The sequence below is a fragment of the Anastrepha obliqua genome, chromosome 5, assembly GCF_027943255.1.
Source record: "Anastrepha obliqua isolate idAnaObli1 chromosome 5, idAnaObli1_1.0, whole genome shotgun sequence".
Classification (NCBI taxonomy): domain Eukaryota; kingdom Metazoa; phylum Arthropoda; class Insecta; order Diptera; family Tephritidae; genus Anastrepha; species Anastrepha obliqua.
In genome coordinates, this window is record NC_072896.1 from 75,601,007 (window position 1) to 75,627,764 (window position 26,758).

General features: G+C 35.9%; 1 protein-coding gene across 2 annotated transcripts in view; it reads right to left on the reverse strand.

Annotated features, from left to right (window-relative positions):
- The window catches only part of LOC129247702 (uncharacterized), a 117,289-nt gene that overhangs the window by 9,900 nt on the left and 80,631 nt on the right, over positions 1-26,758 (reverse strand). The window contains exon 11 of one of the 2 annotated variants that reach the window (XM_054886953.1): positions 16,114-16,221. The exons of the other annotated variant lie outside the window; for it this stretch is intronic. Within the exon in view, the coding sequence (XP_054742928.1) occupies positions 16,114-16,221 (108 nt within the window). The remainder of the gene's footprint in view (positions 1-16,113; positions 16,222-26,758) is intronic. 2 annotated transcript variants of the gene reach the window in all.

Here is a 26,758-nt window from a genome sequence, read left to right on the forward strand (position 1 = left end):
TTTTGTAAATGATTTCGAAATGTACTGTGTGGAGAGAGATCAGCTGACACGATTTTACGGAAACTATCCAAAATCCTGCGCTAAATTCTACGATTCTACGGAACGGAACGGTGGTGAGAATTCATTTATGTACATGAGGCTCTCATTAGTTTCATCGTATCAGCTGACACGGGCGTACGTTTACGTTGGTGAGTGTGAGCACCATTAGAAATCGGAAGGCCATAACTCTCTATGTTTTCTAAGTTAAGTGCAGTTAGGCTTACCAGAAACACTGGATGCCGGTATGGTAGGTTGATCTAAGTTATGTAAAATTATGTATGAGTCTTGACTAACAGAGCTGTAGAACTCACTATTCAAATTGACAAAAGTTGCTTAGGATTTCCACAGACCTATTGACGACCTCTTTTTTTTATTTTATTATACAAGCCGTTCCATTTGTTCCATTTTGTGGAGCAACATCAAGGCGCACGCCACAAATAGGAGGGGAGCTCGGCCAAACACCCACAAAGGGTATACGCGCCAATTATCTATACTAATCTATACTAATATTATAAAGAGGAAAACTTTGTTTGTTTGTTTGTTACGAATAGGCTCAAAAACTACTGGACCGATTTTAAAAATTCTTTCACCATTCGAAAGCTACATCATCCACGAGTAACATGGATCATATTTTATTTTGGAAATAGGGCTCGAGATATAGGTCAAAACGTGGACCCGGGTAACCTTCGGATGTGTATGTACAATATGGGTATCAAATGGAAGCTGTTGGTGAATGCTTTAGTCCAGAGTATCTTTCATGCCGCTCCGTGACTAGGGTCTCGAGATAGAGACCAAAACGTGGACCCTAGAATGTGTTTGTACAATATGGATATCAAATGAAGCTGTTGGTGAATGCTTTAGTACAGAGTATTTTTCATGCCGCTCCGTGACTGGGGTCTCGAGATATAGGTCAAAACGTGGACCCGGGTAACCTTTGGTTGTGTATGTACAATATGGGTATCAAATGAAAGCTGTTGATAAGTGCTTTAATACGGGGTAATTTTCATACCTATTGATGACTAGGGTCTGGAAATATATGCCAAAACGTGGACCCGCCGTGTCTTTGAACCGAATTAAACCAAACTTACACACATTGTTAAGGAGGTATTGAAGATGGTTTCCGTATAGTATGGATACCTATTGGTAGATAGGGTCTCGCGATATAGGTGAAAACGTGGACCCGGGTAACCTTCGGATGTGTATGTACAATATGGGTATCAAATGGAAGCTGTTGGTGAATGCTTTAGTTCAGAGTATTTCCATCCGCTCCGTGACTAGGGTCTCGAGATAGAGACCAAAACGTGGACCCTAGAATGTGTTTGTACAATATGGATATCAAATGAAAGCTGTTGATAAGTGCTTTAATACGGGATAATTTTCATACCTATTGATGACTAGGGTCTCGAAATATATGCCAAAACGTGGACCCGCCGTGACTTTGCACCGAATTAAACCAAACTTACACACATTGTTAAGTAGGTATTGAAGATGGTTTCCGTATAGTATGGATACCTATTGGTAGATAGGGTCTCGAGATATAGGTCAAAACGTGGACCCGGGTAACCTTCGGATGTGTATGTACAATATGGGTATCAAATGGAAGCTGTTGGTGAATGCTTTAGTTCAGAGTATTTCCATCCGCTCCGTGACTAGGGTCTCGAGATAGCGACCAAAACGTGGACCCTAGAATGTGTTTGTACAATATGGATATCAAATGAAAGCTGTTGATAAGTGCTTTAATACGGGGTAATTTTCATACCTATTGATGACTAGGGTCTCGAAATATATGCCAAAACGTGGACCCGCCGTGTCTTTGCACCGAATTAAACCAAACTTACGCACATTGTTAAGTAAGTATTGAAAATGGGTTTCGTAAAGTTTGGTTGTAATTCGGAGCACTGGCAACGGGTACAGCGTTTTTTTGAGCCAGCCATAATGTCGCTTACTTTTTTAACGCTTGGGGCGGAACTGAACTGTCAAATTGACAGTGTGAGTTACAATGTGTCAATATTTCTTTCTGATTTGGATGCCATAAGGAAAAAGCGTAAGTGCAACATGTAAAAATTGTTTGTGAATTTTTTTGGAGTGGATTTTGGAACAGTGAATAATTTCTTACGAAATTTGAGAATTTAATGTGAAATCCGAATGAAATTATGTGTTCGTGGAAAAAACAATTTTTTTCGGTTTTTTTTTTTTTTGAAAAATATAAATGGATAATGGTTAAAAAAGCTCCAATGCTTAATAAAACATATAAATTGAAACGAAAAATTCATGGATGATCAGGAAAAAGACGGTTGTTTCTTAGTTATTCATTTGCGTTGATTTGAAATTTAAAAACAATCTTCTTTTTTCCTGATTTTCAATTTGTATTTTATATTTACTCAAAAACAAATAGAAAAACAAAAAATATTGTTTATGCCAAAGCGATTGAATAAAGAATAAAGAAATAAATAATATGAAAACCGTATATTTTCTGTTCTAAACCATATCTATTCTATTTTAGTGTGCCCAGCGAAGGGGGCGGGGTTTGCTAGTATATATATATACAAGCCGACCGCCTTAACCGAATGGGCTGGCGCGTGACTACCACTTGAAAGTGCATATGTTCGAATTTCCGCGCATGAAATACCAAAATGATTGAAAACGTTTTTTCTAATAGTGGTCGCCTCTAGGCAAGCAACGGCAAAGCTCAGAGTATATTTCTGCCATTAAAAAGCTCCTCATAAAAAATATCTGTCTTACCGGCTTAAAACTGCAGGCTCCTCTACTTGTGGAACAACATACCACAAATAGGAAGAGGAGCTCGGCCAAAAACAAACAAACGGGGTGTAAGCGCCAATTATTTATTAATTTTTCAAACGATTCTTCACAATAATTTATTGAATGCTAGCCGAATAATGTGAACGAATTCAATTTTAGTCAATAAATGAGTATAGGGAAAAATTGCTCCGATTATGCACAATACTGTATTCGAGTATATGCATGCGAGATAGAGGAAATGTGCATATAAATTGCATTTAAAACTGTACGCTTAACTTGCAATAAATACACAAAAACATATAATATTGCAATTCATATGAATAGGTGTGTGAAATAAAATTTACACTCATGCACGAGTATTGAAATTTATTTGTAAATATGTAGTTACATATGAGTGCACATGTATGAATGTATGTATTCATATATATATATATATATATATGTATATATATAAGTGTGTATATATTTATTGAATTTGTTTGCTCACCAGTCGCAGAAGCAAACTGCAATATGCGCAATTGAGCAGCTGCATTAATGCATGATTGCATGCAAAATGGAAGATATTAAGCGTTGATGTAGATAGAAGACACGCACACACATATACATATGCAGACATCCATAAGCATCAATACATACGTACATGCAGGCAGTCAGCGTGTAACTCCATCGTGACGAAAGTGCCTACACTATTTGTGTGCATGTGTGGGTTAGTATGTAAAGTGTGCGGTAAAAGTGTTTGGTTGGCGAAATGGAAATCTCATTCATTCGCTTGATTGGTTGCATTTCTGATTTGAAGGATATCTGATTTGGCCCAGTACGAATACATACTCGTGTATGTAACTCTTCTGTGCATGGATATCGAAAGGAAAGTAATTGCATGTAAAATGCTGCACCAAAAGGCAATTACTATATGCATAAGTGCGTGTGTGCATGTGTGCAGGTAAGACGTTTTAGTGACTATTTAGCTAGTATTTCATTTCAATTATTAGGCAAAATTTCTTATCGAATATTTATGAATAGTGCAGGGCCTTGCAAGTTCAGTTCAGTTTATTTTTTTTCTTTTTTCTTTATTGTTTTTTGACAGCTGCCGCAATTCGATCGAAGGAGCGCTCCTTTGGATGGATGTTCTTTGCTCGCCAAATTAATAAATCAAATAATTAAATTTTGCCAAGAAATTGGAGTATTAAAATTTGTCAAAATTTTGGGTACTTGCTCCAGAATGAAAAAGTTAATCGAAATTTTAAATATGTTCTTGAACTATTATTGGAGGCATGGACATTGGCGATTACCAGCTTTCTGACGACTATGGGTCATGCCACACAGCCACAAAATTTATTAGACTTAAAGTAAAGTTTTGTATGAGATCATCTCATAAACCAGAGTCAATTCATGGTCCAAGATGGTACGACGATAAAAAATAAGAGCGAAGTTTCGTAAAAGTTATTTTCTTACGATTAAAGAATTACCCCTTTTTTTGCACCAACTGCAAGAAGTTATCGAGATCCTCCTATAAGTGAGCATTTCATTAGAATCATGTACTCTTAGGCAGACCTTTAAACCATCGGCATATACTACTATGGCAAAAAGTAAGGTGAATTTGGTTGTAAAATGAAAAATCTTTATTTATTCTTGTAAATTAATTTCATCCCCTTCAAAATAATCCCCTCTCGATGAAATACACTTATGCCAACGATTTTTCCAATCCCCGAAACATGCCAAATAGTCCATTTCCGGTATAGCCATCAGCACCTTCTTCGATTCAGCTTTTATCTCCTCAATCGACTCGAAACGCTGTCATCATGACCTTTATTTTTGAACGACTTTGACGTGCTCTTTTCGGTCTGGCCTCGCCTTTAGCACGATATTCGCTTGATTGGTCGGTTGTTTCAGGGTCGTAAGCATAAATCCAAGGCTCATCTCCCGTAATGATGCGTTTGAGCTTGTCCTGATAGTCTGAAAGCATTGTTTCACACACATCAACGCGACGACTTTTTTCCAAGAAATTGAGAGTTTTCGGTACCAAACGAGATTTTACTTTTCGACGGCCCAAATGGTCTTTCAAAATGGTTTTCACAGATCCTTCTGATATTCCGATCATATCAGTAAGGTCTTTAACAGTCAACCGACGATTTTTGAGCACTAACTCATCCACTTTATTAGCGTGTTGGTTATCTGTTGACGTCGATGGTCGTCCGGAGCGCTCCAAGTCATCAACACGTTCTCGACTCCCTCTCTGCTAAACGTTTCTGCAGCCGAAATTTCATTTCGCAAACAAAATTTGATGGCACTTCTCTGCTCAATCAAATCAGACATTGTAAAAATCGAAAAATGCTCTCTTGGTCGTTTGGTAAACACAAGCGTAAATATATTACTGAAAATGACATTCACATGAAAGTTGGCCCACATGTTATTAACAGTGCTACCAACCCATGAAAAAAATAACTAGAGCGAAATTTTAATCCCGCGAAGTTTGACAAATAAATTCCCCTTACTTTTTGCCCACAGAGTAAAAAGCATTCACAAAGCATTGAGAAAATTAATTAGTGAACAATAGAAATAAAAAGAATACTGGAACACCTTTCGATGCAACAAATGGATAGAATTTAGCATTACTCACTACTTTACTTACTACATACTGAAGATCGATTACTAAGAAAATATTTAAACTAATCAAGAAATTTTAAATGAAAGTCAATTTACGAGAGCTTAGCAATTCAAATACTAGTGATACTTTGCCAAATGCCTTAGAAAAATCTGTGTATATATGAGGGTCGTTTGAAAAGTCCATGCGAAATCAGGGACTTGGCACCACTGGCACATGTCGAGGTTATGTTTAGCTTAGAGCTTCTTTTGGAAGAACACACCCACCAATAGCCAGATCGTCATATTTCTTTGTGTTGGGCATTCGTTTAATTCGAGGAAGTCGAGTGATTTTCCTTTTCCATCCCGACAACACACCAACTCACGCCTCAGCAGTTGTGGTCGCAAAATTAATGAAAATAGAACTCCAAGTCGTCTCACATCACACCTATTCTACAGACTTGGCTCCTTTGATTCCCTTCGACTAAAATTAGTTCCCCAGTTTGAAGAAATGGCTGACGGGAAAAATATTTTATTCAAACGAGGAGGTGATTGCAGAAACGAATGTCTGTTTTGCAAACTTAGATAAATCATAATATTCGGAAAGGATCAACAAACTGAAATAGCGTTGGACGAAGAGTATGAGCCTAAATGAAGACTATGTCGAAAAATAAACCAGATTTAGGCCAAACAATTAAGAAGTTTTTCTTTTTGCACGGACTTTTCAAACTAACCTCGTAATATCCACTTGACAACCAAACTCAAAAGAGTTTGTACAGTGCTTCGAAAAGATAGCTACATTGGTAACAGTGGGCCGACCAGCAACGAAGTACATTTTTGAGCGCAATATATAATTTATACTTGTTAAATAATTCAAAAAGCTTTGGTATTCTAGTAAGTTTTGAGATAAGTTTACAATTTAAAAATGTTGCTTTTGTTTCCACTCTTATATATGGGGGCAAAAACCGAAATTTTTAGTTTAATAACCCCATAGAACGGGATTTATTAAAGACCAAAGTAATAGGTGAGGAAAAGAAACTTCCACACGTTTTAATTAAGAAATTAGATAAACTGTCATTATCTAAATTTTTAGATATATCAAATGTCCAAATACTGAAAACAACATGATCCACCATTATGTTTAATTAATGCACCAAAATATACATACAGGCTGAATATGGTATTTGAGGGCATGCATATATGCGGCGATAACTTCCTGAAACCAGCATTTTTCTTTTTCTCTTTTTCACATAAGACATGGAGGACTACAACTTAACTCAAGAAATGAGGAGGCATGCAGTTATCACACCTACTTAAAATATAATTTTCTTAAGTGCGGCGGTTCAGAAGATTCGCCATGAATTGGAAGCATCTGGCGACGATGAAGAATCTTTTGAAAAACACAAGGAGTGACGCTGACCGATTTGATGAATTTATTCACCAAGTCAAGCGATCATTGACGAGTACCCTTCAAAACCAATGAGAGCCCTTGCGAGGGAATTCAATGTATCTGAGGGTCTTATCCGTCGAGGTGTCTATGAAGGCCTCCGGTGTGAATGCTACGTTATGCGCAAAAGACAGTTTATGTCGGTATAAACACAATAACAGCGACTTATCCGATCGAAACGCCTTCTAAACAAAACTACACCCTGAAGCGCCTGAGATGTTCTGGTTTATTACTGATGACTTTACCAAGATTAAAATACCAAACGCAGAAATAGCAGATGGCTATGTTCCAATCCTGCAGGAGTTTCTGTTGTCCACTGTTATACTTTTAGGTGCTATGTGCAACAAAGGGAATGTGACTACACTTCTTTACTCACCGATTTCGAATGAGTTCTGCTACATATATGGAGGTTCTAGAGACAAGAATTAAGCTCTGAACCGATGGTGTACTCGGTGACAGCTCACACGATTTTCACCAAAACTCTGCATCTTCACACAAAGTTAAAATTTCCATGACCACATAACTCTGAACTTATGGCCGCCTCACTCCTCAAACCTCAATACCCTGGACTACTGCGTAATGGAGCATAGGTCAGCATGAAACTAATAAGCGTTCCTATAACACCATTTCTTCTCTGAAGGCTGCAATTAATACCGGTCAATATGAATAAAGAATGTCGGGCATGTTTCCGGACTCGGACCGAAAGGGTCATTCCAGCTAATAAAAATGTGAATGAATGCTTTTATATCAAGATATATAATATAATAAATTAATGTTGCGTGCAAAGTTCGTGAAGTTTCATTTCAAATAAAAGCTAATTAGATTTAATCTCAAATTGTCCTCATATACCGTACACACCCTGTATATATGAATCAATGTTATCGCAAATCGATCCTGTACATCACTGTCAAAATTACAAAATATAAAAATTAAACTGCTCTGACGGCAAAAACAGAATCTAGTTTATCCTTATTGAGAAATAATAACCGAAAATCGCCATGTATGCTGACCAGAACTTTCATCATGATTTGCATACAAGCAAAAAATAAGGTACAGAAATTGCTATTTTCTCTACAAAAGTGCATAAAGATCCTATAAATATAACTCATGAATTACTTCGCGCCCAAATATGCTCACTCTTCAACTATACCCATACATACATATGCGCGCGATGAAAAAGTTGCATTTCGACGATAAAAGAAACTCAACGCTTTCATAAAAAACGAAGTCAAGTACCCTCAAGAAGACAACGCACCAACGGCAAACACTTTCCCAAGCGCACTCTATAAAACGCTTCGCTGTGGCAAAATGAGTCAAGTGATGCGTGCATGTAAATGTAAGTATTTGTATAGGTACTCAAAAAAGAGTTGAGAGCAATTCACTCACTAAGTTTATTGAACTTCGTATTCCAATAGCAGAAACTCAAATATAAAAAATATAAAAATCAAAAGCATTTGACGACAGGCAAATATTTATCTTAATGTATAAAAAGTCCAAGTGCGTACATAAGAACGTAAGAATTTGCAAATTTTTTTTTTAAATTGTAAACCGATTTCAACAGCTCAGCCAATTGCAGCCACAAGAAAGGTGGGTACGCTCAGTCCAACCCAGCTCTATCTTAAGTTTAATAAAGGAACTGGTTTGGGTGAGGTACTATAACGAGTAGAGCGCCCAAAAGACCATGAAGTCGAAATGCAGACCTCAAATTGGATCTGTCTATCTATCTAAACCGATTTCAGCAAGTATATTGGTATTTATGGGCGCTTTTTGTGGACTACTAGAAGTAACAATGATTTGAAGGTACCATCAAGTTTTGAAAAAGAAAAAATTAAGAAACCCTTATAATTTAATATTTTTTATTCAATGTATAAAAAAATTAACAAATATGAAAAATTCAGGAAATATAACTTTGGGCGTCACATAAATCAGAGTAAAGGGCAAGAATTATAAAATCTCAAACATTTCACCGTGAAACTAAGGGCAGCTAACTGCTTACATAGGCTTAGCTGGAGAAGTTGAATAAACAATAAACAATCTATTTGTCTGTCCACTTATGTCCTACTGAACCAACAGGAGCTGAGTTTTCCACCTAACTATTTTGGATTAAAGAAAAAAAGCTGATATATCTAATACCTGGACAATCTATTAACCGATTAAAACAAGCGCCATTTCATAGGCTCTAAACTTGCTATATTTCGTGCATGCATGCTTCACTTTTCATTAAAATTAAACATTTTCAAGATATTTCCAAAGTTAAAAAGTACTTATTTTTTTGCAAAAATATGAAATTTTTTGGTTTATATTATTGGAAATTAACCGGCGCCGTAGCCGAATGGGTTGGTACGTGACCACTATTCGGAAGTGCATGGATTTGAAACCAGTGTATGAAACAGCAATAGATAGACAAAGTTTTTTCTAATAGCCGTAAATCTTCGATAGACGATGGCAAGCTTCTGAGTATTTATGCCAAGAAAAAAGCTTAAAACTGTAAAGCTTTCCATTTGTGGAAAACGTCAAAACGCCCGCCACAAATAGATGGAAGAAATGGGCAAAATACTCAAACAGTGTGCCAATTACAGTCTGTCTAATAGAAGCGTGACCGGCAAATTATAGTTCCGTTATAAAAAAATGCAAATACTGTTAAATACCAGGTGAAATCCAAAATATACTGAGCTAAAATAGAAACGCCAGGAGCTTTGATCTGTTAGCTTCGAGTTTATTTATTCAAAATAGTCTCCGCTGGCCTAGATACATTCTTTTGCGCGATCTAAAAGAATTTCAAAAGAGTGTTTCTGGTCATTGCCCTTTTGGATGGCTTCTACCGACGCAAAACGTTTTGCTTTCATGTGCGAATGCAGTTTTCCGAATAGTTTGAAGTCACAGGGAGCCATATCAGGCGAATACGGTGAGTGATTGACGGTTAAAATGCGATTTCTAGTCAAAAAATCAGTCACAAGAGTGGATCGATGAAATGGTGCATTATCATGCAATAAGCGCCAGCTTCCTCCTTCGCAATATTCAGGGCGAATTCGACGAATGCGATACAACAAACGCTTCACAACACCAAGATAGAAAATTGCATTGACGGTTTGGCCCATTGACATGAACTCCTTGTGGACAATCCCCTTGGAATTGTAAAAAACAAATGAGCATCGATTTGATTTTTGACTTCTCCAAACGCTATTTTTTGGATGGTGGCTCGCCTGGGGCCTTCCATTCGGCACTTTGACGCTTGAATGAATTTGAATTGAATTTGAAAAGGTCGAGCCAAGGAGCACCAGGAGATTTGGTGGCTCCTAAAAGACTCAGGCTAAAAAGTCCATTGTATTTAAAGCTCTGGAAAGGGGGTAGATAGTTAAGGAGGGAGGGAGAAGAGTATCAGAGAAAGAGATAGGAAAGAATAGAGACAGAGATAGAGATAGTTAGTCCTGTGAGAATTTTCCAGATTCTTTGGCAAATCTGTAAATATCCTCCAGTTTTAGAGAACGAATATTACTCATTCCCATGACATCGGAACCCAATACTCGTAGTCGCGCTCTAGCAAAGGCAGGACACTCACAGAGAAAGTGCTCAGTGCTATCCGCCTCCTCCAAGCATGACCGGCATACCGGGTCCTCGATGATTCCAATGGCGGTCATATGCTGACCTCATGGGTTGTGTCCTGTAATGATCCCGACCATCAACCGAATGTCTTTGCTTCCAAGTTTTAGTAGAAAGTTTGACAGTTTCCTGTTCGGGCTTGTCACAAAACACTTTGAAGTTCTGCAGCGTTCTAGACCGGACCATCGCTCTTTATGTAGATTGCCTACATAATCGTTGATCCAATTCTTGATTCCTGCAGAACTGATTCCGATTATTGGCTCTGGCCCCTGTGGGGGTACCGCTGATCCACGGTTGGCCAATTCGTCGACAATTTCGTTTCCCTGAACACCGGAGTGTCCCGTAACCCATATAAGTACAAGCCTGTTTTGTCTTGCGACAGAATTAAGCTTCTTCTTACATTCTTGAACAATCTTTGAGGTTTGCTTCGCATTCTCCAGGGCCTTCAATGCAGCCTGACTGTCACTGAAGACTCCAATCTGTTTCCCGCTCCATCTCCTCTCGATTATCCATTCGGCTACTTTTAGGATGGCAAAAGCTTCTGTTTGGAAAACAGTTGCCATTCCCCCCATAGCATAGTGATACCTATTACTATCGTTTAAGTACCATCCGGCTCCAGGCCCTATTTCAGTCTTGGACCCATCGGTAAAGAAAATATCCGTCAAACCTCCCTGCATGCATTCTGGATTGCTCCATTGCTCACGCAATGGAAATCTCACATCAAATTTCCTTCCGAATGAAACTGTGGGTATCAGGTCATCTTTAGGTGCCAAAAACAGTGGATACTGCTCCGACAGCAACTTAAAGATTTCTCTGTGTCCCGAAGTTCCATCTTCGTGCCAGAAACCATATTTATGGAGTCTACACATTGCTTTTATTGCTTCCTGTTGTATCTTAAGATCCATTGGAGCAAATCAATTAAATCACCTTCAGTGAAACGTGTGACTCCCAAGTCAGCTTTTTATCCAAGATTACTCCTAGATATTTAACTTCGTTGGAAAGACCAAGTGTCACACCTTTCAGTGTTGGAAGACTGAGTCCATCCAATTTCCGTTTTCTCGTAAACAAGACTATGGTTGTTATGTTCGGATTAACGGAAAGACCTTGTCTCATGCACCAGTCATCGATTTTGTCAAGAATCCTCTGCACTTTCGTGCAAAGCCTCCTTAAGGATTTATCCGATGTTAGCGCACAGACGTCGTCCGCATATGCTTGGACGTGAAAGCCGAGTTCCTGCATCTCCACTAATAGAGAGTCTACGACGAAGCACCACAGCAGCGGAGAAAGAACACCCCCTTGGGGACATCCTTGCTTGGCCCTGACTGTGATTTGCTCGTCATCGCTCCCACCAGCGGTTAACAGCCTCTCAGAGAGCATGGAGTATATCCATTTTATAATGGCTTGATTAACTCCGTGCCGTTCGGCAGAAGAACATATCGAGCCGAAAGTGGCATTATCAAAAGCCCCCTTAATGTCCACGAACACGCCCATTGTGTATTCGTCAGATTCCAGCCCAGCTTCAATCTTGCTAACAAGATCGTGTAAGGCTGATTCACATGATTTTCCACTCTGGTAAGCGTGTTGACGCTTAGTTTCAGGTTCATATTGGAAACACCACGTTTCATCCATCCCCAATTACAATGTTGTAAAGAAAGTTCTCGTCTTTATTCGCCTCTTTAATGACATCTTTCGAATGTTGAATTCTGAGCAATTTTTGGTCCTCAGTTAACTTGTGGGGAATGAAGAGTGCACAGACCTTTCGTAAGCCCAAATGATCTGTTAAAATGCGATAAATCGATGTTTTGGGGATATTCAACTCCGAGTGCATGAATTTCTACGATGATCGCCATAAACTTTTTTCATGAATTCAAATGTTTCGGTAAACGTTTTACCGATTCTAGAACAAAATTTGATATTAGTTCTTTGTTTGAAACTCATTTTTGTACCGATGACTCAAACATACTGACACTTTAGACTAACTTGACTGCCACTGAACCGAATGTCACCAAGCTTTCACAGGAATTCAGCTAGGGATGAAGCATCCAATGCACTAACTCAATAAAAAGATGGCGCCATCAAAAACATTTTTATGACGCCAGTCTTGTTTATTTTGGACTTCATCTTGTGGATGTATCCTTTTTTGCAATACGCGTTATGCAATTTGTTAATTTCGTGAGAAATTTAGAAAGCCAGGATTTGCAACGATATAATAAGACCGGTTTGATATTAGAATTAAAAATGCGTATTTTCATTTTCTCCGTAAGCTGTTTGGACTACCACACTTTTTTGAGCACTGCAAAGGTTGCTTTTGCTGTGTTTAATCTTGCTGTTATATTAGTGAAAGCGCCACCATTTGCAGTAATTTTTCTACCAAGTTACGTGAACTCTTCAAGATCTTCAGTATGTTAGCCATCAATGGTAATATTTTTAATGTGTAGCATTTATATATTATCAATTGATTTTGTTTGCTTAATATTTATTTTTAGACCGTATCTTAAAGAGTGGTCGCGCAAATCATTACGTTTAACTGCAACTGAGACTATTTATTTGAGAAAAGTGCGATGTCGTCAGTATAATCCAAATAGTTTAGATGCTCAACGGTTAGGGGATTCCATGCAATACCTCTTCGGGTATTTTTGTTAATTGCATTGTGTAAGACTTCGTCAATTACTATAATCACTAGCATACCGAAGTTAAAAACGTTGACTACTTTCGCTAACCTTGGATTTTACAAGAACACACCGATCCCAAGCATCGAAGTAGAAGGTGTGTAGAGTGGAAACAATAAAATGGGATTGAATTGTTGGATTGGTTGTTGTTGTAGCAGCATAAACATTCCTTTGAATTCATGCTTAACTATTACCCAAGCAGTGTCAAAAAAAGGTTAGCATCAGGCGGCTATGAAGACCAATTCCCACGACGTCGTTTCTTGTAAGCGGAACGACCGAGATTTATATCCAGCCAAGGACTGTCATTCAGCAGCATTCCCCGTATATGTATGGAGAATGCTTATGCTGATACAACAGCAACAACAACTTGTTGAAGACTTGAAGCCACTATAGCTAATGGTGGTGACTGTACATTTTATTGAATATATTGCGTATAATAAGTATTATAAATTCATAGAATGCAGTTTGTAAGAATCGTGTTGGTCACTTGGCTTATAAATTATTGCAGTCACGCCTCTATTAGACAGACTGAATTTGAACACCATGGACTCTTCACAGAAAAAAATAATAAAAATATGTAAAATATCAATTCAAATATATTACTATAGAATAGAGGAATAGTAGAAAACTATGAGAATACAAATGTTGAAATTAATAAATGCATTAATGGACTCCATGTTTTGCTACCGAATTTGCTTAAGAACTTTGCCAGGGCGGTATGAAAAAAAACCTGATTTAAAAAAAAAAAAAAACAAAAAGAGAATTTATAAATAGGTTTGTATTTAAAATACAATTTTCTTTGCTTTTATTATAGCGTAAATGCAATTAAATGCCATAAGAAGAGAAGTTTTCAACTTCTACCTGCATTTACAGTAAAAGTAGAAAAGTTATAAAAAATGTGTATTTTTGAAACCAGTGCTCTAAGCACAAATTTTAATTTTAATCCGTCAATAATTATATTTTTGGACACATTTTATATGGAAAATAACGTAATAAAGAGTAGTTGAATAGAACCGCGTTCAGCATTCGTAAAACCCAGGCAAGGAAATGTAATGCAGTACTATTTGCATCATCCATACCAGTGGGTTGAGGCTAGGCGCTAATTTCGAAAGTCATCGCTTGACATAAAGTGAGACACCTTTTAACTAATCCATTTATTTATTTATTAGAAAAATAATTATGAATAATTCTATTACATTACGAAGTTATGTGCATTGACACAAAATGGGATGATTTAATTTGATTCAATGAATTTTCTTCTTCTTTGATTTTTACTTGGTATTTAAAAGCGCAGAAATTTACAAATTTTTGTTCATCAATAAAAGGGGCATAACACAAAAAATCATTCAAAAACGTCGTTTTCATAAAAGAAGAAGGAAAAATACTATACTAAGACAAGGCTTATTTATACAAGGTGGCGCAAAACTAATCACTCTATTGGACTCTAACACTCCAACTTCGTACGTTAATCATATTTGACAATTGTGAACTAAACAGACAGCTGCAGTATACAAACAGACAAGCAATGAAACGCGTAGAGGTCAAAATAAAGATTTACATTATTATTATTTTTTTTTCCTTAGTAAAAACGTATTCAGAAACGAAATTTAATGATTAATTTCACGCCACTTCGTATATATTTCGGCTAATACTGTATATATTTATATTATGTATTGGCGCGTACACCCTTTTTGGGTGTTTGGCCGAGCTCCTCCTTCTATTTGTGATGTGCGTCTTGATTTTTTTCTTCACATTGAGCATTCTACAGCTTTAAGCCGACTCCGAACGATAGCTGTTTTTAATAACTAGCTTTTTTTATGGGAAAAACAACTCGACTGTTTGCCATTGCCTGCCGAGAGGTGGCTGCAATTAGAAAAAACTTGTTTCTTTTAACCTCTTTGGCTACGTGTGTGTATTAGGGTGGCCAAAAGGAAATTTTCATGATGTTACCTTCGAAATTAGTTCTCTGACGCATGGGAAACCTATTTTTTGTTTTTATTTTTTTATTTGATATTTACCCGTGCCGCCAAAGCATTGAAAGTAATCGTTGAATTAACAAAAGCAAAATCCACTATTCCCGAAATTTGGCATAAAATGTTTTCAGATGGATATTATTTAATCTCCTCTTTTCATTTTCTATTACAAATGTTCAAAGAACGATACTCTACCTCTTAAATTAAAAAAAAAATTCAAAATTAAAAAAATATATATATTTATCTCTTTTCTTGTTTTTTTTTAATAAATCGTAGAATACCATTTTTGAACATTTGTGAAGAGAAATCAAAAGAGAAGGCTAAATAATAAAGCTTCTATATTGATTTATTTTAAATTATTTGTTATAATTTAATTTGCGTATGTAAATATATTACTTAAATCTATATAAAATAATATAATAATAAAATACAAGAAAGAAAATGATAATCAAAATCCACGAAAACCTGTTGCAAAAAATATTTTTAAAATTATTGCTAGCCAAATAGAAAATTGCACTCAGCATGCAAGCCCACACAAAATAAACTTGCAAAAATATGTTAGCGGTGAAATACTTATTAAGCTATATTAAAAATACACAGGTATAAATAAAAGAAAAATATACAGAGGTCAATAACATGCCACACGTTTTACAAAGCCACAACTTCCACATTCACAATTGCCAAAAAACAGCCTTCCCCAATGGCATGCAAAGCACAAATGGCAAAAAGCGTACATGAAATAAAAACAAAAATATGCAGATGCATTCCAATAAAATAAATCGAAAGCAAAATAAATCAGATGTTATTTTGGCGCCTGCTTTCGGGCGCCATGGCCAATAGGCTTACAGCAATGGGCACCTGCAATTCTCCCAAATGGTTAAATGCAACTGACAAACCATGCATGCAATGCGCAACGAGCAACATAAATACAACAACGACTACAACAACCAAGCCCAAAACGACATGCCAATCACACCAGGTTTTCATTTGTATGCACGTAAACTGGTGTGCTAGTGTGCTTGTTGCTTTTATTTGTGTACATTACCATCAGCATTGTGTTGGGTATAACGGATAAATCCATCGCTGGTATTGAAGTTAACAAACCACTCGGATACTTTTTCATGCGACTGGGGAAAAAGGTCGATTCAACGCCCTGCATTGTGAAGGAGTGCGGCACAGTGGAAAAAATGCGCCAAAAATGCAAAATAAAAGCAAAAACAAAGACAAATAAATTTAATTCAAAGCGCAAACAAGAGAAGCATGTATGTATGTACGCACATGTGCACAAAAACAAAAATTGGAACGAAATTTTAAGCAATTATACAGTATAGTGGAGGGTGTACTTGTGAGAGAAGCATACTTTTGGGGGAAGCAGAGTGGATGCCAACAGGCAAGCGATATTTGTGGTATGAGAAAACAAAGCAGTAGGTATTACAAATGAAGTGTAGAACAATTAGCAACGGCACCACCTGAAGCGGTGGTGTTGCAAATACAATAATAACTCCGACATGGTGTTGCAATGCTCGCGGCACGGCAAGGTCGCTGCTTAAATATTATATAAAATTTATTTTACACAAAAATCAGCGAATTGCAATGAATTATACATTCAAAGGTGAACGTATTTCACTGCATTGCTTTTGATAATATTTTTCTGCACGAGCAAACGCCATGGCATAGCAAAAGTAGGCTCTTAATGCGAGCCACACTTAAAAATTTTTACTTTGAGCGTTTATTAAAAAATGTGTTAACAGATCGTTTTTTGTTTGTTTTTTTTTTTCAAGTATTTTCCATCGCTAGCCAATTGTGAGCCAATTTTAATTTCTTCGAAGAAACGGAACCGGAGTCCATTAAATATATTGAACGAACAACCAGAAATAGGAAAGTGCAATATCGCAATTGTTAAACAGCAGAGGCAGGGTCTCCTATTTAGGTATTCTCAACATTTTTCGGCAATATGTCCACGGGTATTATTCTTCGAGAGCATCACTCGATTCAGTCTTATATCAGTTCCCTTCCATTTTATTTATTTGCTCGATTATAAAAGCTTTCTTTACAGTAGGTACTTTTATTTACCAGTTGCAGTTATGGTTTTACCTAATTTCAGCAGTTCATTACCGACGGCACTGCTCCCGGAACATTAAATACAGAACAGAGCTTTTGAGCAGCGGTTATTTGGCTTAAGAGCTGGTATGTATACAACCTTTATAAAAAAGTTCTTGAAACAACCCACCCGCCAAGTGACGCTCTAAGTCAACTGATTTTAGTTCTCTTTTATTTTTTTTACTTTGTCAGGTTGCCACATCTGTGATTAGCATTTCTACTAAATTTCATTGCCATTACCTGACATTTGTAAAAGTAACGTCGTCTTGAGTAAATCTACCTCTGCAAGTGCTTTCGTTTTTAACATTTTTAAAAATGATGTTCACGATTTTTCTGGATTACAACGGTATTGTACACCACGAATTTTTTCCAAGTCACACAATACATAAGGACTATCATATTATTTAGATATTATGAGACATTTACGTGAAGCAATTTACCAGCCTTAAAAAGCAACGTAGAATCTCTCTTGCCAACAAGGCAAGGCTCTCATCATGCTCGTCCTAATGTATGGCGCAGAAGCTTGAACGATGACACTATCCAACGAAGCGGCGCTTGGAGCCTTTGAGCGGAAAATTTTTGGTATTTTGCACATTAACGACGGCGATTATCGTATGGGATGGAACAGTGAGCTGTATGAGCTTTACGACGACATAAATATAGCGCAGCGAATAAAGCTCCAGCGGCTCCGTTGGCTGGATCATGTCATTCGAATGCATGCAAAAGCTCCGGCTCTGAAAGTATTTGATGTGGTACCAGTTGGTGGTAGTAGAGGAAGGCCTCCTCTGCGCTAAGATAATCAGCTGAAGAAGGACTTGGTTTCACTTGGTGTTTTCAACTGGTGCCGGTTAACTGGGGCACTTTATTAAACTCGACCAAAATCGCTTAAGCTGTTATCGCGCCAATCAAGAAGAAGAATTTACCAAAGGCGAAATGATTTGGGGGAAAACACTTATGGATCGTCGCATAGTAGCAATCCGTGAATTTTTTACCAAAAGCAAACCACCCAACAGCTATCGAACTCACCTGATATGGCTCCCAGCGATTTTTTTCTGTTTAATCGATTCTAAAACTACTCCGAGAAGCGCATCTTAAGTATTGGAAAAATCGGAGGCACCTCTGATGGCTATACCGAAAACAGAGTTGCAGAAATGTTTCGAGAGTTGAATCAAAGGCTGGCATAAGTTCGTTGCAATAGATGGGGAGTACTTTCAAGGCAATAATCTCAGGTTTCAGGGATAAACTTGTATTTTGAATATCCTGAATATATTCTGAGAACTTTTTGAATAAGGTGGTTTAGATGAACGATTCACAAAAAATCTCTTCTTTTCCTTTTCTCTCAGCTGTAATTCATTCTCTACCAATTTTCCTTTAGTTTACGTCATTTCTGATAACTTCAACCATTGTGAAATGGCTTGCCAAGTACAGGGTGAACGATAACTTTTTTGTGCAAAATTAGTTTTTATTGATTTCAAAGACAAAATTGTTCAAAAATGATTACAATTTTAACATATATTTACTTTAGCTCAATATGACTACGTTTTGCCTTGACTATAGCCTTCAAACGGTCAAAAAATGAGTTGCATGCTGCACGAATGTTATCTTGAGGTATTTTGGCCCATTCTCGTATAATCGCTTTTTTCAGCGCATCCATACTAACATATATTTTTTTGCTCTCCAAAACGGACCAGATGGAATAGTCTATCGGATTTGCGTCTGGCGAATTCGAAAGCCATTGTGTGGACGAAATGAAGTGTGGAACATGATTTTTTAACCATTCTTGGTTCATACGAGCTTTATGAGACGGTGCCGAGTCCTGTTGGAACGTCCATGGTCTACGACCATGCAAGCGCAACAACTCCTTTGCTCTTTCGCACCGAACTTTGTTTTGCTGGGGTGAAAGATCGTGTGATTTTTGGAACTTCTAAGCCTTGACCTTTAGCTCATTTTTCAATATGCGTCGAATGCTGTCTTGCGATATTTTCAGTTCTTTGGCCATTTTTCTTCCACTTCGAGGTGGATTTCGTTCAAGTCGAGCCTTCACTTTCCGAACCATTTCTGGCGTTGTTGCAGTTTGTTTTTGTCCACCTCCATAGCGTTTCGCAATGCTACCAATATCATTGTAACGTTTTATAGTGCGATACACAAACATTTTATTCACTTTGAGGTGACTGAGCTCACGAACAATGGCTAGTTGTTCATATCGTTCACCCTGTAATCACCTAGGGATCTGCAAGCTTTTCTTGAATTATACATATATATGTGTCTTCATAGTGTAATGAATGTAGTTCAGAGTTCAGTTGCCAAGAATTTTGTTGACCTCTTACGCCAAAATCACTGCTTTTAAATCGTCCATATGTGATTTCCATAGATGAAAAACGTAAATTTCGAGTTTGTTGAGTATTTATGGTTTTGATTTCGGTGATTTCGTTGAGAAATTTTTGATGTTGAAAAAAATTTCGATAATGCCGAATCAAAGAAGTAATCGAAGTTGACCGTAGCATCGCCCAGAAACTAAAGATCGACAACAAAGCAGTTTTAAAAAATTTGCCCGAAAATTTGACGCAAGATAATGGATTTCTTTTTCCTCAAGTAATATTTTATCCCAATTTTAAGGGCAAGTGCATATATTTCTTGCAAATAAATAAAAAAAATTCTAATAATATAGGTGGCTAATAGGACTGGATAGAATAAATTAAAAGGGTAAAAAAAGAACAAGAAAAAGTGGTTGGCTTTCCTCATGCACTCGTTGAGACAGAAATAAATTAAAAAACTAATCTATGATATCTATCAAATGGCTAAGCCAATCAAACCAAGGGTTTCACAATCCTATCAAAATTAATAATCGTATTAAAAAAAAATGATTTAATGGTTTATATTTACACTACACCTTTTTTAAAAATTAGAGTGACAGCGAACTTGTCCATTTTTTTAAAGCATAATATACGGACGAACCAGAATACATAGATGCAACAGAATCAGACCTAAAGTTTCTAACTACACAGTGCAACAAAATGAAAATAATTTCAGTTTTACATTTTTGCTTATACAATAAAAACTGTTAAGCGGATTTTTAAGTTTTATAAAATTTTCAAAGTAAAGGTAAAGTCGTGCGCAAAAGTTAAAACTAAGCTTTTTAAGCATTTAGTATAATTTTGAATGACTCCAGCTTTGATTTTTTCCATAATAGCCTGGAATTTCATAAGAACTGAGAACTGTAAATTTTAACGTGGCATAAACTGAAAAAAATACCTATACAAATATTTAATAAAATGTATGTCTTCTTATTTTCCATAACCTATCACAAAAACACTAGGCAAAATTAATCATCAAATTTTATTTTTAAATAACTTTTTTTACTAAATACAATATTTTATTTAAAATTATATTAAAAAAAAGTTTTTGAGTGATAGATATCTTTACGCATTCCATTGCTTGTCTATTTGTATACTGGAGCTGTATATAAATCTATATAAATCTTCCCCTAGGATGATTATTTTTGCGCCACCTTGTGTGAGACCCCAAGGAATATACTTATTTTTTCATTTTGTTGCACTGTAATATCTGCTTGTTTTAAGACGTATTCGGGCTACAACGAATCAAAGCCTCTATATTCTTATTCAGAATAAGAAAAATTTTTTATTTTAAACATAGAAATTTAAAAAAAATAGCAAAAAAAACAGCACTAACTCAAGAATGTAAGCTAAATATTTCAATTCAAGTCCGATCCATCTAACTAAATGAAAGGATTTAAATGAGTTGAAATCTGTTTTTTCACCTGAATTTCATTATTCTTCTTGACTGGCGCGATAACTGCTCAAGGGGACGAGATGGTCTAGAAATTTCAAAAAATCGATTTTTTGGTTTTTTTCAGAGTCTCGAAAGTATAGTATCTTAAACATATACTGTGAAATTTTCATGCGGATATTCGCAATATTGTAGCTTCTACATCCCATTAACTAGGTAGAGGGCGATCCGCACGGTCCTGTACCTCAATCTTTAAACTCATTTATCTCAAAACTACTTTTTTCGGTCTGGTGTTGTCAAAAAAAAAAAACAAAAAAAAACTATTCAACCGAATCCTCTGAAATTTGAATATGTTGTTCACAACATCAATGGCTATCGCCTGCACTAGAATATATTATGTATTATTTCAGTTATTTCGTATTTTTTGATTAAAAAACAAACCGACTTTTAAAGTGTCAAATTAAAACCCGTGCCATTTTGTCAAATTTGTATTTTTTTTCATTCTAAAGGGTTTTTTAATTGGCGCAGGCCGATTTTGGCGCCCTGTGGCAGCCATTTTGTTTTGGTGACATCTGTCAAATCTTTTGTTTATTATTCAGTTGTTTATGCCAAATCATCATGGCAAGTTACACGATTGAACAGCACGTTCAAATGATAAAACTTTATTATCAAAATGAGTGTTCATTAACGCAAACGTTGCGCGCATTGCGCCCATTTTTCGGTAGACGTGGTGGCCCTTCCAATTTCTTATGGCCCATATTGAACCATATGGACCTAGACGGCATGTGGTTTCAGCAGGACGGCGCTACGTGCCACACAGCAAACGCCATTTTATTCCATTTCAACATCTACCCGCCCTTATTGAAAAACCCTTTAGTAGCGCGATATTGTTACAGTCATACTGATTAGTAATTTTTTTGATTTTTGTTTGATAAATAGAAGAGTCAAAATGAACAACTCTGTCTAGGTCCAATTTTTCTGGAGGGTCAGCGCCATTTTTCACATTATTAAAATTAAATTGCTTTTTTTTCTTTTTTGTATGTAACAGAAATTATAAAAAATAACCTAAAACATTTAAATATCGCTTTTCAGTTTGCAGCGCGCCAGTCATTTTCTTCTCTTCTACTCTCAGTGTTTCTTATCAGTTGGGCACTGGCACTTCCTTCTTCACCTGACCTTTATAACACAAGCGGGGCCTTCCGCTTCCTCTGCTACCACCAGCTGGCACCGCATCCATGTTTTTATGTTAATTTAAAGAAAAAGCGTCACCCTCAACTTGTTTAATAGTTTATTTGAGTTTTGTGCTCAAAATCTACATCCAAAGAATAGATTTTTTCATTATTCTGCAAAAACTTGTATCAACAAAATTTATGACAAACATAGTTTGCATTCGAGTCCCAATAACTAACATCTGATTTATTAACTAAAATAAAACGAATTAAAAGTAAAAAAAGTAGTTTTAATACACACCACCGTGTAAAATTAATCACGCATATTTGACACCAAGCAGGCAAGCAATAGAGCGCGTAAAGTCAAAATAAAACTTTCCTTTCTTCCCTTTTCTTATTTAGTGAAAAAGTTATTCAAAACAAGAATGTATTATTAATTTAGCGCCGCTTTGTATAACGCATCAACAATTAAAAAGCAAAATATTTCAAAAACTTCAGACCCACCGTAAGTCTCTCGCTGGGTCTGATATTGCACGCAATAGTTCGAGATATGTAGATAACCAGTCCTAAGTTTACTTCAGTAAAGAAGAATTTCAAAACCTAAATTTTCATGACATTTAGGGGTACTTCTTGTTATTAGAACTTATAAAAATTGAACAAATTGCATTTTATTTTTGCAGATAGAGGGTATTAAATATCTATAATCTCCTGATATACAATTCTAGAACCTAAAATTTTTAATTTAAAAGTTTAATTCTAAAACTAAAAATTCGTTAAAAATTTAAATAATTTACTGGTAGTCGCTGAAGTCATTAAAAAAGCGTTTAAAAATGGAATTTAAAAATTACCCCTGAACAGATTGCTATTACCTTTGCAAATAGAATTGAAAACACACTAATTCTCAAACTTCAATCAAAAACTCGCCACTCCATAACCAAACTGAACATTGTAATTTCCCCAAGGGCTTCTTCTGCAAGTCCGCTTTTGTTTTCTCTTTTGCGCGGGGTAGAAAATTTACTCGGATAATTGTGATTTCACTTTCCACTTGCTCAACAATACTTCTCAGCCAAGCTGCGAAACAATAAACATCGCAAATATCGTTCGAATCATGATACGAATATTGCAATGCTCAACAGTTGCGTTGTACCTCTCGACTTTATTGCCTACATATCTACATATATACATACACATTTACACCTACTTGCATAGATACATGCTCCATGCATTCCCTGTAGAGAAAACGGAATTTCTGAAGTGGTAAATCGTTAGTGTGATGTGTATTGTCAGATCTGTGTGCCATTCACCCTTTACCGCATGTGAGCCAAATACGGGATTGCAGTTTGGATCCAATTATGTTTCCAAATTAAATATTATAAATTATTCAAACTATTTCAGTCAATCAAATATAACTTTGGCAATAATGAAACAAACAAAAATTGTCTATAATTTTATGACATTTCGAAATAAGCTCACTTTTGTGCAAGTACGAGTGATTTTCAAAAAACGTTGACAGTAAAACGTTCAGTGAAACGAAGGTATTTTTGGACGAACAAAATATTTTTGTGGAGTCAACATACTCATCTTTCTCGTCGGATAATAATTTTCCCGCTTTTCAACTGTTTTCTATACTTTAAAACTAGGTTTTATATATGACTCCGTCAAAAAAACAAAAAAATTTCGTTACTTTTCTTTTAATATGTCTTATTGATAACTTAATCAAGCTATTTCCACCCCGAATTATTTTTTCTCTCAACGCTTTATTAACTCATGTAGTAAGAAGTTAATACAAATAGTTTCACCTATACTTCATACCTGAGAACTATGAATAATTTTGAGAAAAATTCAATAACTTCGTTTTCCTCCGATTAAAATTTTACTTGAATTATGATTGAAAATTTTACAAATTTATGAAGTCAATAAGTAATATCGAGAAGATGATTACAACTTCCAATAACGCACATTTGAGCTCTTCTTTTTGCATTTTTCATGGTATATTCGAACATTGCTTGGGTTATGGCATCGATTTCCACGTAAATATTGAGAGAATATAGCATTTGAGGTTTATTAGTGTACACTTCTCCCTTTAATTAGCGCTACAGGAAAAAGTCCGTCCCTGTCATATAAGGTGAGCAAGGAAGCCAGTCAAATTCGGTGTTTTGGAGATCAGCCGCGGAGGCTGTAAATTTATCACTAGCCGCGCCGTATTTCATGTTGCGTCATTCTGCTGGAATCAATAACCTTCCCACTGATTTGCCTCGATGAATGTCTACAAAAATTCTGGCCGATATCGGTCACCATATACAGTTACGGTGCGATCTTCATCCTCCTCGAAATGTTCATAGCGCACATCACACCCCAAACAGTGCGTTTAATGTCATGCAGAGGCCGTTCGTGCATGGTTTGATAATGTTTTGTGCCCCTATACCGACAATTTTGATTATGAACCTTTCCTGTTTACTTACACTGAGTTAAAATATTCATATTTTCCCCTATTTCAGCGCATTACGCGACTCATCATCGCTCCATAATTAAAATTGTACTCACAGACGCTCATGTGTTAAGTACAGATGAAACACCCTGTATATGGTTTAAGCTAGGTAAGTTGAAGTTATGTCCGTTAAACAATAGCTGAACTATTGAATTTTATAGCGATCAGAAATTTTAACTTTTTTGCAAAATGTAATTAATAAAATCTTTTAAATGCGTGCAACTTAAAAATATTACAAAGTCGGTTCTAGATGCAATTAAATACCTAAAAGTTCTGAAACTAATCTTCCACCGTATAAAAATTATGAGTAACTCCTACATCATTTTTTACTAGCAATACCATTTTTTCAACTCCCAAAAAAATACCAGCACTACACGGTCTACTTTTTCCCTGCAGGGATGTGCCCCTTCAATAAAATGCGTGATACGATTTTGTATGATATCCACGTATAAGGTTTTCTAATAGGTTGGCAAGCAATAGCGGCTATGTTTTTCTGACAATGTCTATCATTGTACTATTCAATCCCTAAGACCAAAACATCATGGCAAGTTTCACGATTGAACTGTAAGTTCAAATGATAAAACTTTATTCTGAACGATCTGAGGGTCTGGTTATGCCTCACGGAGTAAAGCGTATCGTATGATTTCACCATGCAACACTTTTTTCTAAAGTCACAGATCTATGCTAAAAAGACTCATTTGATCGATGCACTCAAAGTCCACATCACACAGCCTTTATTCAGATTCAGTCAGGTAAATACATCAGAGTAAATAATTGAAATTTTGATCTCTCGAATCCGTGCCATCGAGCGTAGCTGCGTCGTTCATTGCAACGTTGTTATATTCCATTCCTTCAAAGAAAATATAATAATTTTGTTAATACTTCACGCACAGCTTGTTTTACTCCATTTCGACGCGCCCTTATTGGAAGCCCCTTAATATCTATGTATATGTGCACGTGTATTTGGATATGCGAAGCGCCCGCTTTTGTGGCGCTTAAGAACTTTATACAAAAGTTGCATGCTTCATAAATTCACTAATTTGAAAAGTTCGGCCCCTCGAACCACGATGTATCTTCAACATTTGGTACGAATAAATTTAATATTGTAGTCAGGAAATTTTCGTTGTTGATTTCTTTGGCAAACGAAATTCTTAATATCACACGGCTTCACTGCGCGAACAAAGACCTTTATTGAAATTCATTTATACTCCACGTTTTTTCTGCTTTTGTAAATATTTAGGTACATACGTGCGAGGCCAATGAGGCTGCCCATATATTCTATCTAAGGTGGTGGCCAATACAACCAACCAACATAAATTTCAACAAATTGAATAGAATAGGGAATAAAGGATATAAGATTTAGAACGCGGTAACAACATAGAATATAGAAAATAGTATAGAATATAAAATATGGAATTTAGAATTTAGAACATAAAAATAAATGAGCGATTCCATGGCAAGTGATTCAAGTACAAGTGGCGCAAAATTAGTCACCCCATAGGAAGATTTTTAATTTTTTCAAATGGCGTTGTACGCCAATACTAGACACAAAATAAAGATTCCTATCATCCTATTTTTTTTTACTAAAAAAAAGTAAAAAAATTATTAAAACAGAAAATTAGCTCATTAATTTTGCGGCACTTGGTATACTAATATACTTAAACAAAATTGGGTGATTAGTTGTATTTTGGACATTACCTTAAATTCTTCTAAGAACTAATTTTGTAGTAGGCTTGAGGATAAAAATAAGCAAACTGAAAAAAATGTGTCTTTAAAATTTTATAATTTTCAGATTTACTCAATGCTGAAAATTTTTGTGTCGATTTTTTGGTGAAATATTTTCAGTTCTTTTTAAACTTTTCATAGTTTTTATAAAACCTCTAGGATAAAATGGAGGTCTCAAAATGGTATCAAAACGTCTCATAATTTTGAAATTTTTTCAAACTACAAATTTAAGTTTTTTAAAGAAAAATATCTTCGGTTCGCTTCAACACTTTTCAACACAGTTTTTGAATTTTTTTAGAATAAATTAAAATTTTTAAAATTAAAAAAAAAATTGGAATTTGTTCCTTCTTTTTTGCATTTTTGGTTGTGAGATGTTTTTTATTAATAACTTTTTTGCTGAAAAATTAAAAAAAAAAAAAATTATTTATTTGAAGAAACAAAATTTTTTTTAAACTTCATTT